We start from the raw sequence: 15,442 nt of genomic DNA, 5'->3' as shown, positions 1-15,442 counted from the left end.
TGCACGCGCTCTGACACGCAGACGCGCACAGTAACCTATATTCCGGTAGAAAGGAGCCCGACAGCGCCATCTAGCGACATACACACACACACACACACACACACACACACACACACACACACACACACACACACACACTTCTTTCTTTGAAAATAAATTGTAACCGGAAAGAGGAAAATCATTTCAAACATAATATGAATAAAATAAATAATAAACTCTTTATTTTATTAGTTTTTATCGGGCTATAGTTTCTTCATGGGTCGAGGTGCAGTGGAAACAGGTGAGTGTTCAGTCTGCAGGTGTGAAGACTGCTGTCCTCACATCACTGGGGGGGTCGTTCCACCATGTTGGAGCAGGATAGGAGGGTTTGTTTGAGGGTCTCTGGGTCCCACTCGCAGTGAGGGAGCAGCGAGCTGATTGGTCGACGCAGAGCGAAGTGAACGAAGTGAAATCAGACTGAAAGTATTGAAATCAACAAACTCTAAAATGAAAGATGTTTGTTGTTGATATTAAAACTCAAAGAAAGAAGAAGATTAAATGTTTGATTGGTTTTATTTTAAGTTAAACATTAAGCAAAGCACACAGACGGAAGGAGACTTTAGACGGAGACGCAGGAATGTTGTTGTTGTCGTCTTCATGGCGTTCAGCGCCTGTTGCCATGGCGACTGCTTCCCTGTGCTCTCTCGCCGCTGTGACCCGCCGTCGACATCACTTCCTCCAGGAAACTGAGGGCGAGGAAACAAACATTCATCTGACAGCTGAAGAGACGTTGTCATTTTAGATTTCTGCATCTCCTCCAGGTCATGTGGAAGTTTTACATTTATGTCTGTTTTGAGTCTCTGCAATTTGTGTGTGTGCGTGAGTGTGTGTGTGTGTGTGTGTGTGTGTGTGTGTGTGTGTGTGTGTGTGTGTGTGTGTGTGTGTGTGTGAGTGCGTGTCTCACCTCTTGGTGTTGTGGATGCTGCTTCCCCCCAGGACGATGCGGACCCCCGGCGTGCTGCGGTTCAGGTTGTAAACAGTCAGAGCTTCTTCATATGTGGCTCCACCGATCACAAACACCATGATGTCCTGAGGCCTGTAACACACACACACACACACACACACACACACACACACACACACACACACACACACACACACACACACACACACACACACACACACACACACACACACGTTAAACTAGGAAGATTCAACAGGAAGTGACTTTTTATCAGGTGTGTGTTACCTGTCCCGCAGGCTGCTGGCTCCCAGGTACGGGAACTGGCTGTCCTTCAGTCGACCTTTGATCAGCTGATCCAGAGTGTCATGAAGCAGAGGCTGATGCTGAGTGTACACGTTCTCTACACCCTACACACACACACACACACACACACACACACACACACACACACACACACACACTCACACACACACACAAGATAAAACTATAAAACATCAGTAGTTTAATGATGTTTTATCAGCTGCTTAGAGCTCGTGTTAGGAAGGTGTACAGCTCATAATTAATCTAACAACTGGATTTATTCAAGTTTCTAAAAACTACATTTTACCAGATTACATTTGAACGCATCATAATGTAACTCAATGGAATCTCCGTTAGCTTTTAGCCCACCGGCTGCTAACAGCATTTACATAAGAAATATTAAAGTAACAGTACTGTAAATATAAACATTAAATATATAAGGTGGAGCAACGAAAGAAAGGTGAGTGTGTGTGTGTGTGTGTGTGTGTGTGTGTGTGTGTGTGTGTGTGTACCTTGAGGCCTTTGAAGAACTGTTTGGTGATAGCGACGGCGTCTGATGGTGCGATGAGGTCACTTCCTCTGACTCTCTTCCCGCCGTACTCCACCACCGACTTCACCATCTGACAGGTGACGGGAGAAAAATTCAGTTTTTGAGAATAAAATACACAAATATAACAACATATTACAGAACGTAACGTGTTTTATGTCAGTTCTGAACTTATTGATCACTTTTCTGTAGAAGAAGAATTACACTATAAACTATATAAATATATATATATATATAGTTTATATTATTAATATAAACTGAGCTTATTCTTAAAAATAAATATATATTTAATGGTAACTTTTACTATTATTTTATTAAGATTGATACAATGTTTCATAACTAGAGGAAGCTGTCAAAGAGGGAAGTAGGGAACTCTTATTTTGAAGGCGGCACAGCTAGAAAATCCTATTAAGTTTGTTTTTCAGCCAAACTCGAGTTTGTTTCTGTTTCTGCTGCGTCTGTTCTGGTTCTGAACCAACAAACACGTTAACTTCGGATTTAATACTATAAACAAACTATTTAAACGTCCACAGACCAGGACATGTTTTGTGATGTTTGTCTTGACACTTATTTCAGTGTCCAATCAGAGGCGAGTGTTTGCGGTGACAAAGAGGGGAACTTATTTTGAAGGCGGTTTGTCCTTGTTTCTGCTGCGTCTGTTCTGGTTCTGAACCAACAGGAGAATCCAGATCATATTTTTGTATCTGTCTACGAGTCGTTTGCTCTTTTCAGCCGCTGTGGATCAAAGCCAACACAGACCAGGACGTCATGTTTAGTGAATGACTCGTGACGTGTGCGATGACGTGGTTACCCTGCGGTGGCGCTCTGACACGCCTCTCCTGCTCAGCTCGTCCATCAGCGCTGGCAGGATGCTGCCGCTGTGGCGTTCGTATCTCAGAGCGTAGAGCATGACGAGGCGGACGGCGTCCAACTCCGACAGACGGGGATTCTGCAGCAGCCGGCGCACGCTCTGCAACAAACAGGAAGCAGGAGAGACGGTGAGACGAGCCGCACACACACGCTCAGAAACACTGATGCCGGATCATCGTTCTCAGTCATCGCTCCTCCACCAGGTGCAGTTTACCTGCTGGGCGTTGGAGTGGTCGCTCTGACACGACAGCTCCTGCTCCACCTCCGACACCTCCATCAGCTGACGCTCCGACACCAGCCGGGACAGCTCGCCCACCACCGTCACGTGTTTGGACACGGTGCCCGACATCTTCTTAAACTGGGGGTAGTTATCTACGAAGGCCTGCAGACAGACAGGCAGAGAGGGAGACAGACAGGTGATGCACTCTGAAGACACAAAACACAGGAAAAAAGTATCTCTGCCTGTCTCTCTCTCTGCCTGTCTCTCTCTCTACTTGTCTCTCTCTGCCTGTCTCTCTCTCTACTTGTCTCTCTCTCTACCTGTCTCTCTCTCTACCTGTCTCTCTCTCTACCTGTCTCTCTCTCTACCTGTCTCTCTCTCTACCTGTCTCTCTCTCTACTTGTCTCTCTCTCTACCTGTCTCTCTCTCTACCTGTCTCTCTCTCTACCTGTCTCTCTCTCTACTTGTCTCTCTCTCTACTTGTCTGTCTCTCTGCCTGTCTCTCTCTCTACCTGTCTCTCTCTCTACTTGTCTCTCTCTCTGTCTACCTTCATATCATTGATGGACTCCAGCTTCTGTTGTTCTTTCGGTTTCTTCTTCTGAAAATCTTCCATCAGATTCTTAATGTTGGTGCCGATCTCCCCGAAGTTCAGGTACAGGTTCTAACACACACACACACACACACACACACACACACACACACACACACACACACACACAAACACACACACAGTTATTAGTCAGTAATAACAGTGTGTTTCAGGTTTCAGGTGTCTCTGCTGAGCCTCACGTTGGCGTAGAACTCGTCGTTCTCTGCAGACAGAACCACCTCCTTCAGATCTTTGCTGATCCCAGGAACTCTGGAGAGATCGATCCTGTTGTTGTTCAGACCCAGCAGCTCGTGGACCATCGCCTGGTACGTCCACTGCAGGACAGACAGAGACACACAGTGAGGACACACACAGTGAGGACACACACAGTGAGGACACACAGTGAGGACACACACAGTGAGGACACACAGTGAGGACACACACGGTGAGGACACACAGTGAGGACACACAGTGAGGACACACAGTGAGGACACACACAGTGAGGACACACGGTGAGGACACACGGTGAGGACACACGGTGAGGACACACAGTGAGGACACACACGGTGAGGACACACAGTGAGGACACACAGTGAGGACACACACAGTGAGGACACACACGGTGAGGACACACAGTGAGGACACACACAGTGAGGACACACACGGTGAGGACACACAGTGAAGACACACAGTGAGGACACACACAGTGAGGACACACACAGTGAGGACACACACGGTAAGGACACACGGTAAGGACACACTAATACGACTCTGGTTAATTTAGCCGTGTACATCACTTGAGAATGAAACCTCATGGATGTAATGTGAACAGCACAGCAGCACGTTGTGTGATGGCGTGCTGTGATTGGTCACCTGGTTGAGCAGCGGTGTGATGGCGTCGTCGCTGCGGTCGAGGATCAGCAGCAGAGGAGGAACTTCAGTCTTCCTGAAGTCAAACAGCTCGTACTCCTTTGTGATGATTTGCTGACGGGAGGAATTTAATCAACGTGTTAGAGGTTAATCAAACGCTAAACGTGACGTGTGCGTGGTGAGAGCGTGTTGCCGTGGAAACCTTGACGCTCTCGCCGAGGCGTTTGGACATGTCGGAGGACAGCTGGTAGCGGATCATCGGACATTTCTTCAGAGCGAGCAGCACGGAGGTCAGACCCTGAGTACAGCGAGACAACATGGAGGGCTCCCAGCTGCGGCCCTGAGGCACACACACAGTTATATAAAGACATATATATTAACACACACACACACACACACACACACACACACACACAGTTATATAAAGACATATATATTAACACACACACACACACACACACACACAGTTATATAAAGACATATATATTAACACACACACACAGTTATATAAAGACATATATATTAACACACACACACACAGTTATATAAAGACATATATATATTAACACACACACACACACACACACACACACAGTTATATAAACACATATATATTAACACACACACACACACACACACACACACAGTTATATAAAGACATATATATTAACACACACACACACACAGTTATATAAACACATATATATATATATATATATATTAACACACACACAGAAACTTCAGCTATAATACTAAAATCAGTTCTTTTACTTTAAATACAAATGACAGGATTAAACCCACAGACGACTCGAGGTCCCCAGATAATACTAGAAACCAACACGACTTCAGTAACTTCAACAGTTCAAGAGACAGAAAGTTGTTTTCTCACCCTGGCGACTCCCTGCAGGTTGAGGGAGAACAGGTGAGGGTTCACTGCGATAAAGTCTCCGTAGAACTCCTACACACACACACACACACACACACACACACACACACACACACACTTTAAAACTTTAAAACTTTATTTGCCATCATAAAATACGTAAAAATCTATGGAAACATCCAGCGTCATCGCCAGTTTAAAACACCTGCACAGGACATCAATTAATCAATTAATGCAAATATCCAAATATTTGATGAATTAATAAATGAATTGTTCAATCTTTATAGTGGGGCAGATATGTGTAAAAAGCCACCAGGATTGGGGGTTTGGTGGTAAAAGCACCAAAATTGGCAAATATGATGCCGAGATGGTACTAATTAATTTGAGATATGGTACCAAGCTGGATGTTTTTCGAGAAGCCCATAAAGAGCGGGAATTCAAAATGGCCGCCACCGGAATTGAAAATATCTATTAATTGCTGTATCTTTGTGAATAGTTAACTTATTAACTTAAATAAAGTATCCTTATGTATGTTTTCAGACATGCAGAATCCAATGGAATCATCATTTGGTTGAAATAATGCATATATATTAACATAGTGGTCAACTCTATGCTAAAATTCAAGATGGCCATTCAAATGGTGAAAATCATGAATCTTTCTCACTCTGCTAATTGCAGGATCATGCAATAATTAAGGGAAAGCAAAAGTAATTATTGTTTCTTGTTGTAATAATTAGTATTTCTTCTCTTTGCAGGTGAGTGAACGGGAAGTATGTCGACACGGAAAAAATGCAAACTTGTTCACGGTGAGACATTGCGATCAACTGTAGACACGTGTCAACCGATAGACTGGAGTCTGTGTGCCTTATGCCAAGAACACTCGGATAAACCACTGCAGTGTCCAGCGGAATCAAAGCGCACAGACGTTGGTGTTGGATATGATATTGTGGGCGAAAACTTGAGCAAATTTCTTGAAGTGGGCAACCAACCATTACCGATTGACTTACGTAGGCTTGATGAAGGGGATGGGATTGAGCGACAAGGCCAGCCAATTTTGGTGCTTTTACCACCAAACCCACAATCATTGCACATATCTGCCCCACTATTATGCGTCATGAATCAGCTGCAGAGACTCACCTGGACTTCAGCCACCACTTCCTGCTCATCAGCCTCCGCCAGAGCTTTGATCTCACTCTTACTGATCACATTACTGAAGTCTGAAACACACACACACACAAAATGATTTAAAACTACTTATAATACATAATAAGCTCAGACAAAATGCAGATAAACTAAAGCTACAACTTTCCGCCCATATTAAGTGCAGAACGATGCGTCTGCAGGAAGCACACTCTCAGAGGACATCACTGCATATTACTGTGACACTGAAGAATCTGAGTCTGCAGACTCTCTAAACTGCTTCATGGACGTTAACCCCGACCGACCCCCACTGGGGCCCACCCCCCAGGTTGGAACCCCTGCTGTAGTTCACATGATGAGTGTTAAAGTCTTACAGATGAAGTAGACGCTGTACTTCGGTCTCCGCAGCTCCTGGATCAGATGTTCCACATTCTCCTGCAGAAAACACAGATAACAGATAAACATTATTATCACAGACAGACAGAGACAGACAGAGACAGGCAGACAGACAGAGAGAAACAGACAGACAGAGACAGGCAGACAGACAGGTAGGCAGAGACAGACAGACAGACAGAGAGAGAGAGACAGACAGAGACAGGCAGACAGACAGAGAGAGACAGGCAGACAGACAGGCAGACAGAGAGACAGAGACAGACAGACAGGCAGGCAGACACAGGCAGACAGAGACAGGCAGACAGACAGGCAGAGGCAGACAGACAGACAGAGACAGGCAGACAGAGACAGACAGAGACAGACAGGCAGACAGACAGGCAGGCAGACACAGACAGACAGACAGACAGGCAGACAGAGACAGACAGAGACAGACAGGCAGACAGAGACAGGCAGGCAGACAGACAGACAGGCAGAGGCAGACAGACAGGCAGACAGACAGAGACAGACAGGCAGACAGACAGACAGGCAGACAGGCAGGCAGACACAGGCAGACAGACAGACAGGCAGACAGAGACAGGCAGGCAGACAGAGGCAGAGGCAGACAGACAGACAGACAGGCAGACAGACAGGCAGGCAGAGACAGACAGACAGAGACAGACAGAGACATACAGACAGACAGGCAGACAGACAGGCAGACAGACAGGCAGGCAGACAGACAGACAGGCAGGCAGAGACAGACAGACAGGCAGGCAGGCAGACAGGCAGACGGACAGACAGGCAGACAGACAGGCAGACAGAGACAGACAGGCAGGCAGACACAGGCAGACAGGCAGACAGAGACAGGCAGACAGAGACAGACGGACAGGCAGACAGAGACAGACAGGCAGGCAGGTAGACAGAGACAGACAGAGACAGACAGGCAGGCAGACACAGGCAGACAGGCAGACAGAGGCAGGCAGAGACAGACAGACAGAGACAGACAGGCAGAGGCAGACAGACAGGATGACAGACAGAGACAGACAGACAGACAGAGACAGACAGGCAGACAGAGGCAGACAGACAGGATGACAGACAGACAGAGACAGGCAGAGGCAGACAGACAGACAGACAGAGGCAGACAGACAGGATGACAGACAGACAGAGACACGCAGACAGACAGAGACAGACAGACAGACAGACACACAGAGTGAGATACAGACAGACAGACAGACAGACATGTACCTTGGTGGGTCTCAGGAAGCAGATGGCCTTCAGGTGTTTCATGCTGTCTCTATTCTGAGAGTCGATGCGTTCAAACAGGTAAACTTCCTTCTGCAGGATCTCTGACTGAGTGTAGACCACGCTCACTATACTGGTCTACACACACACACACACACACACACACACACACACACACACACACACACACACACACACACACACACACAGTGTTATCAGTATTTCTAGGTTTATGCAATCTTTATACTTTTTATATATATATATATAAAATATATAAATAGTCTCCAGTATCAGTCTCACCGTCTCTTTATCCATCAGCAGAACCTTCATCCCGGGCCCGCTGTTCTCGATCATCTTGGAGATGTACTGCTTCACCGCGAGCGTCACGTTCATGATGGCGACGCAGAGAGTAAACAACAACAAAACAACAACAACAACAACAGCAGCTGTGAAGCGTCTGTTACAGTCTGCAGAGAGATGTTCTGACAAATATCAGCTGAGCTGCTGCTGCGACAACAACACAGCTGCGAGCTGACTTCCGGGTCCGCGACGTCGTTACGTCAACATACAGCGTCTGCGTACTTACGTCCAACAACTTACGGAGGCTGTTTGAAAACGCGTATTATCAGCTAAATGTACCTTATTATCTAAATAAAAGTACTTTTTATACAGTGGAGTAGTGCTTTTTCAACATCATGTGAATCATTACTTTGTATTTATTATTATTACTTTAACTAAATATATCTTTCTTTTATTGTTATTCTTTTTGTATTGATGTATTACTTCTACACTTTATTGATTGTTTTGTATTATTATGTGGTTGTAATTTTTGAGCAATCTCTGGCAATAATAATTTTCTTCTGGATTAATAAACAGTTTTATTTTATTTTAGAACGACTCCTGACTATTTTATCAATATTATTATTATTGATGCATTAACTTTTAAAGGGCATTATTAATGTTGTAGCTTGTTGAGGTGGAGCAGATTTTAAACTTAATATTCTGTTTGGTAGTTCAATTTACAACAATTAATCTAATTTTATAAGATGTGTTATTTTTACTAATTATTCAAATGTTATTTTTGTTATATATTGTACGCATGGAAATAAATACAAATATAATGTAGATGAGGTCCTGAGTAAAGTGTGATGCTAATATTTATTATGGAAAAGTTACTGAACCTCCACCAAGAAGCTTATGTTGTCTGTCAACAGGATTACAGAAAAACTACTGGCCAAATATTATTATTATTATTTTTATTATGATTATGAGTTGCAATGCCCCTTAAATGAATGAGAACAGAATTATAAACCTGATAAAAGTAACTATGTATTACATATCTATTGTATGTTAAATTATCTACTAAATAAAAAATAAAATCAGCTGAACGCTTTTAAATTAAAGTCCTGTGATTATAAACTCAACATAAACTGTAAGTGCTGCTGTGTGCACCTTTAACTCACACTCACTAATGTGCACGTGTCGTATACTGTTATAATAATACTAACATCTTTCACATTAATTATAAAATGTTCATGTGTTTGTCTGCGTACTCCACTAACAGTGTTAATGTTGTCAAAGCTATAATCTCTAATAAATACATAAATGTATAATTAGCCACAGAGGGAACAGTATAACACATATTAAGGTTTATGAAAATGTTTTCTGCTTTTTCTTTATTTTATTTTGCAATTTGCAGTTTAAATTACAAGACGTATCTCAGGACGGAAACAGTTTCATGTCGTCTGCTGTCCACAGGTTTTTAACAATAACAAAGTGTGTTTAATATATTGGTTAATAGTGGTGATGCCTAGTGGTCTAGAGGTACGCCTTCCAAACAAAACAGTAGAAGGTCGGGAGTTCAATACCAGGCTGCCACCATTGTACCCCTGAGCAAGGCACTTAACCCTGAGCTGCTCCAGAGACTGTCCCTGTACTTCACTGTGAGTCGCTCTGGATAAGAGCGTCTGCTCGATGACCTGTAATGTAATGTCTTCGTGATACATAAAATGACCCGTCCTGGTAAAGCTGTTGTTGAAGCTGTTTGAAATGCAAAGTTAGCAGAAAGTAGTTTAGTTTAATTACACAACAGTAACTAAGTTCTGTCTTAAGTACACTTTTAAGGTACTTGTTCTTTACTTGACTATTTCTATTTCCTGCTACTTTATACTTCTACTGCATTACATCTCAGATGTAAATATGTTTATTTTACTGCACTACATTTATCTGACAGCTTCACTTACTTTGCAAATTTCAATTATTAATACAAAATATAAATCAAACAGTTTGGAGATCTCATGTCCTATATGGCCTTTCAAACTGTTTAAATAATAATAATAATAATAATAATAATAATAATAATAATAATGAATTTAATTTATATAGCACACTTTAAAATACAACAACATCTCAAACGGGCTTCAGATAAAGAGGAAACTATCATAGTACAACATTAAAACTGACCAATCTACACCGGAAAATTATAAGAGTTCAAATAGGATAAAAGAAATTAGATAGCAAATATTCAAAGACCCCTCAATGCATGTTTCCCAGTCCATATGTTGAATCAGGAACAGCTGCTGATGTTATACTGCAAGAAATCTACTCCTCAAATTCACAGGCAAGACAGTGTTCTTGACTTCTGACATTTATATCTCTAATGTGGCTTAACTTTATTTTATTTGACCACAAAAACTACATTTGAAGGATCCATCTCCTTTCGCTCTTTTGAATGTACTTTGAACTGCAAAGATTACAAACACTACAGGTGAACAGAGTCATACATGTTGTACACACTACAGGTGAACAGAGTCATACATGTTGTACACACTACAGGTGAACAGGGTCATACATGTTGTATACACTACAGGTGAACAGGGTCATACATGTTGTACACACTACAGGTGAACAGAGTCATACATGTTGTACACACTACAGGTGAACAGGGTCATACATGTTGTACACACTACAGGTGAACAGGGTCATACATGTTGTACACACTACAGGTGAACAGAGTCATACATGTTGTACACACTACAGGTGAACAGAGTCAAACATGTTGTACACACTACAGGTGAACAGAGTCAAACATGTTGTACACACTACAGGTGAACAGAGTCATACATGTTGTACACACTACAGGTGAACAGGGTCAAACATGTTGTACACACTACAGGTGAACAGGGTCAAACATGTTGTACACACTACAGGTGAACAGAGTCATACATGTTGTACACACTACAGGTGAACAGTGTAAAACATGTAACTAACAGATATCATGAAGCTTCCCCACTTCATGACTCACATCAACACAACTTTATATCACAAGTGTTTAATATGTACATGAGGCGTTATGTAATGTAGCTGTTACACACACAGTTACAAACAGAAACTCTGGATATTCATCTGTGAACGTTGTTTTTAATGCAATTTAAACAATAAATGACAGGTTAGCTAGTTGTTAGCTAGCAAGCACGTAGCTAAGTATTTGAGGCTAGCTAAATTATATTTCTAGATAAACACGACCGATAAACTTCAACTGACCAACATCTCTTGTTGTGTTTATAACGTTATAATAAGGCACATTTAAAGATCGTCTTTCACTTTGGGCATGTTTCTAGATTAGCGAAGTAGCTAGGTCATGGTTAACACAAAGCTAACTCTTCTAGTTTATCATTAGCTTTAACTCCAAATCTGATATTTTCGTGAAAAGAATTACAAACTAATAACGTGACTAGGTAGTTAGCATCATGGCAGGTGCGTGTTGACGTTAACATACGTAATAGTATTTAGTTAACGTCAACTTTAATGTGAAGTTCGCAGCTTTACGTTGTAAATCTGCTTGAGCTGGAAATCCGCCAAAGTTTGCCAACATTAGCCGATGCTAGCCCACACACAGCTGAAACACCAGGCTAGCTGCTAACAACAAAACCAAATGTGTTAGTTTACTTTCTCTTTAACTGAAACGTAAGATTATTTAAGATTATATTTTAAAGTGTGAATCACATATTGTGAATATCTGCCGTACTTCCCCTGTCATACAACGTTTAGTAGTTTAACGTATCTTATAATAACGTGCGGTGACAAGTTTAATGTTGTGTAACATTAGCATGCTAATCACTGTTAGCATGCATACTTTAGGTTAGATTAACCATTAACGCTGCGCTTTATATTGTTAATGCCGTTTCTATGAAGACGAAGTCGTATTGTGCGTTTGCCCACTAGAACACTGATACAAGATGATAGAGTACATTTTGTATTTTCATTTTTAATACGATATCAATGTTGTTGTCGCTGTGTTGCAGATATATCACTCCGCCTCCATTCATTTTACCAGCATGAGGAGGCGTAGGAATACAGTAGCACAAAATAGACCCAACGTGTCCGGTGCCAACTAACAGCTAACATCATCCAGCAGATGAATATCACTGATTATTTTAGGGGAAACACGTCGTTTTAAGATGGAATTTTTCCGGAATAAGTATTAATTTGACATTTAAAAGGGGTGGATAAGGTAAGCAGACGCATGCTCCGCTCTATTTAGAGGATATCAGAGTAAATGAAGTCACTGAGTAGCTGCTAGGCTAGTTGTTAGCTTGTTAGCAGTGGTAGCTTTCTGTTAAGGGAGGGGGGGAGGGCACAGCTACCTGGTGTTTGCAGCAGAAAAACATAATTGCTGTATATATATATATATATATATAATATTATAACATCTCACGTGTAGATAAGTACACATAAAGTAAGTGTAGTGCATGCTCTGTAGCTACACTGTTTTAATTGGCTTTTAGCTTGCTAGCTTAGCATGCTAACTGACTGAGATACATTTTTCTAAGCAGTTTGTTGCTTCTTGATAGGTTTTTGATCTGTTAACATTAAAAACGCGGAGAGAACAACTTAAAACAACATTATTTATTATTATCTGTGTTATTTAGAGCTTATTTTTGTAAAAGGGAAAGTAGAAAGTTAGCTGAATTCACATCATAGTATAAATAACAGCTACCTTTGGGCTAACTGTCATCAGGATGTTTATTCAGACTAATACATGTGAAAAGTATTCATGAAATAATGTTTAAGGTGTTTTCTATATTATGTAGACATTTACATTTAATAGAATAAATAACTGGAAACTCTTTTAAAATAACCGTCAAGACGTTCAGAAGTGGCTTTATAATGTCTTTGTTGATAATTGTTGTTAATATATATATATGTTATCAGTTAATACAAATAATAATAAATAGTCTTATTATACATTTACTACGTCACTGTTTATAATACCGTTTATTCACTCTGCAATTACTCTACACCGGTCTACCACAGACATATATTTTATTTACGTTATATTTTAACCTCTGCACTTTTTAAATGTATAATACCTGACAACTACAAAGCTAATTTGCAACCCTGATTCTGAGATACACACACACACACACACACACACACACACACACACACACACACAGTAACATGATCACACGATCCATCATTGAAATGTCGAGACAGATTATAAACGTAATAAAACTTTTTATTATGTGAAATCCGTCCGTGATTTGTTGAATCATTCGGTGCTAATGTGACTGCTTACATCCCGCCTGTGGTCACATGTTCCCCTGACAGGTGTGTCCTCTCTGCAGGTGATGCAGGTGGAGCATGCAGTGGACCTGCTGATGGAGTGTGATGAAGAGGAGCAGGAGGTTTGGCCTCGACACGATGAAGGTGTGTACCCACAATGTCTTTTATATTATATATATATATTTATTATTATTATTATTATTATACATGTCTATGTTTTTAATACCCAACAACAGAACAAAAACCTTTGAACTGTTCCGTTCTTAGTTTAGCATCTTGTGTCTGTTTCTCTTTTGCAAAGCGTCTTTGAGTATCTAGAGAAGCGCTGTATATATTAAATGTATTATTCATATTTTAAACGATCAATCAAACCTTGTATGTGTAGCAGCTTTCATGCAGGTCAGAAAATAAAGCCAAAAAAATTCCACAATTCAACTAATTGAAACCAATGCATGTTATTAAATACAATTTAAAAATGTAATAAAATGGATTTAAAAGCTATAATAAAAGTAATAGTAGTAAAAAATGTAATCTGCTTTATTATAACGTTATAAACGTTATTGTGTTCAAGATGTTGGTCAGCTGAAGTTTATCTAGAAATATAATTTAGTTAGCCTCAAATACTATACTAAAAATAACAAGTTTAATTTCATGCTGTTTTACTTTAATACAATAAATGAATGATACAACAATTACATTTTATAACTTCAATACAACAATATAATATAAAAACATTTTTAATCAAAGGCCTGGCTGAATATTTAGGAGTCACGTTTACGTTTAAAGATTGTTCCTGCGACTCGGAGAAAACCAAAAAGCAAAAGCCTGAGACCGGAGGGGCCGCGCTGTTCCCGCCAAGTGACACAGGAAGTGCTTTAAAAGGAAGTACCGTAATTTTCGGACTATAAGCCGCAGGCGCTAAATTGACTAATTTGTACATATATAAGCCGCACTGGACTATAAGCCGCACCTGACTATAAGCCGCAGACGCTAAATTAACTGATGTGTATGTAGCCGGTCTGTAGCTGACACCACGATGCGTTGTGTTGCGTAGAACCAGGAAATAACGATGGAGAACTTCCGCCTGTTCAATCAGCATTTATTGTCTCTGACCGTTGGTGTTTTCCTTAATTTGTCCATAAATTACCGTTGAAACAGAAGAAACACAAGAAAGTCATCATCATACGGTAACTCCACAGTCGGGGTTTTTGGACATCCACCCCTCTCTTCCGCGTATCCTTCTTTCCGTCTCCCGAAAAAGTGGCGCGAACCCCCAGAAAGTGCCGGTTTCAGGAGTATCAACATAAAAGCATATTTAACAAAATAAGACTCCTCGAAATAAATATATATGCATTTCTACGTTTTTTTTTCCATAATGAGGGTGTCTCACAAACTGTCTCGCTCTCGTAATGTCCGTCTGTCTCTCGTACCACTCGCTACTTTTGCGCGCTCTTTCCCGGCATCCTGTAAAATCCATAGATTTAGGAATTCCCCTAGTGGCCGTTAGCTGTAAAAATCCATAGATAAGCCGCACCGTTATATAAGCCGCAGGGTCGAAAAATGGGGAAAAAGTTGCGGCTTATAGTCCGGAAATTACGGTAAAGACGTTTAAAAGAAATATTTTCGAGGTGATAAAATTTAGATTTGGTGAGAAACCGCACGGGAGCCTCAGAGTTCAGATCTGACACGAAGTCCAATGGAATTTAATTTTGGCTCCGTTTTACAAGAAGGATAAACAAACAAATAAAATATAAGAAGCAGTAAAAAATATATACATGCATTAAGGAAAACAATAAAAACATGCATTCAATGCGAAGGCACGTATTGAATTTAATATGAAAACAAAATTATGAAATGTTTCAATCCATGTTTCAGTTTCTCCGTCTCGCTCTCTGGAGGC

General features: G+C 41.2%; 2 protein-coding genes across 2 annotated transcripts in view; one reads left to right on the top strand and one right to left on the bottom strand.

Annotated features, from left to right (window-relative positions):
* Window positions 1-533: 533 nt before the first annotated feature.
* vps45 (vacuolar protein sorting 45 homolog) lies at window positions 534-8,541 on the bottom strand. Its single transcript, XM_029426362.1, has 15 exons — window positions 8,275-8,541; window positions 7,978-8,112; window positions 6,738-6,798; window positions 6,361-6,440; window positions 5,230-5,298; window positions 4,543-4,680; window positions 4,344-4,454; window positions 3,671-3,805; window positions 3,429-3,542; window positions 2,875-3,042; window positions 2,602-2,760; window positions 1,756-1,863; window positions 1,229-1,350; window positions 944-1,075; window positions 534-725 (listed from the first exon to the last, which is right to left on the bottom strand). The coding sequence occupies exons 1-15, from the start codon at window positions 8,365-8,367 to the stop codon at window positions 644-646; spliced, it is 1,707 nt and encodes a 568-aa protein (XP_029282222.1). The 5' UTR covers window positions 8,368-8,541; the 3' UTR covers window positions 534-643.
* A 1,239-nt stretch (window positions 8,542-9,780) lies between these two features.
* The window catches only part of LOC115004664 (proline-rich receptor-like protein kinase PERK10), a gene marked incomplete at its 3' end in the record, with an annotated part of 10,632 nt that continues 4,970 nt past the window's right edge, over window positions 9,781-15,442 (top strand). The window contains exons 1-3 of the mRNA XM_029426361.1: window positions 9,781-9,798; window positions 13,605-13,686; window positions 15,418-15,442. The exon at window positions 15,418-15,442 is cut by the window's right edge and continues 107 nt beyond it. Of these exons, the coding sequence (XP_029282221.1) occupies window positions 9,781-9,798; window positions 13,605-13,686; window positions 15,418-15,442 (125 nt within the window). The remainder of the gene's footprint in view (window positions 9,799-13,604; window positions 13,687-15,417) is intronic.

Source organism: Cottoperca gobio, unplaced genomic scaffold (genome assembly GCF_900634415.1).
Source record: "Cottoperca gobio unplaced genomic scaffold, fCotGob3.1 fCotGob3_160arrow_ctg1, whole genome shotgun sequence".
Lineage (NCBI taxonomy): Eukaryota > Metazoa > Chordata > Actinopteri > Perciformes > Bovichtidae > Cottoperca > Cottoperca gobio.
The sequence above is the reverse complement of the archived record's forward strand: the minus strand, read 5'-3'. Positions and strand labels throughout refer to the sequence as shown.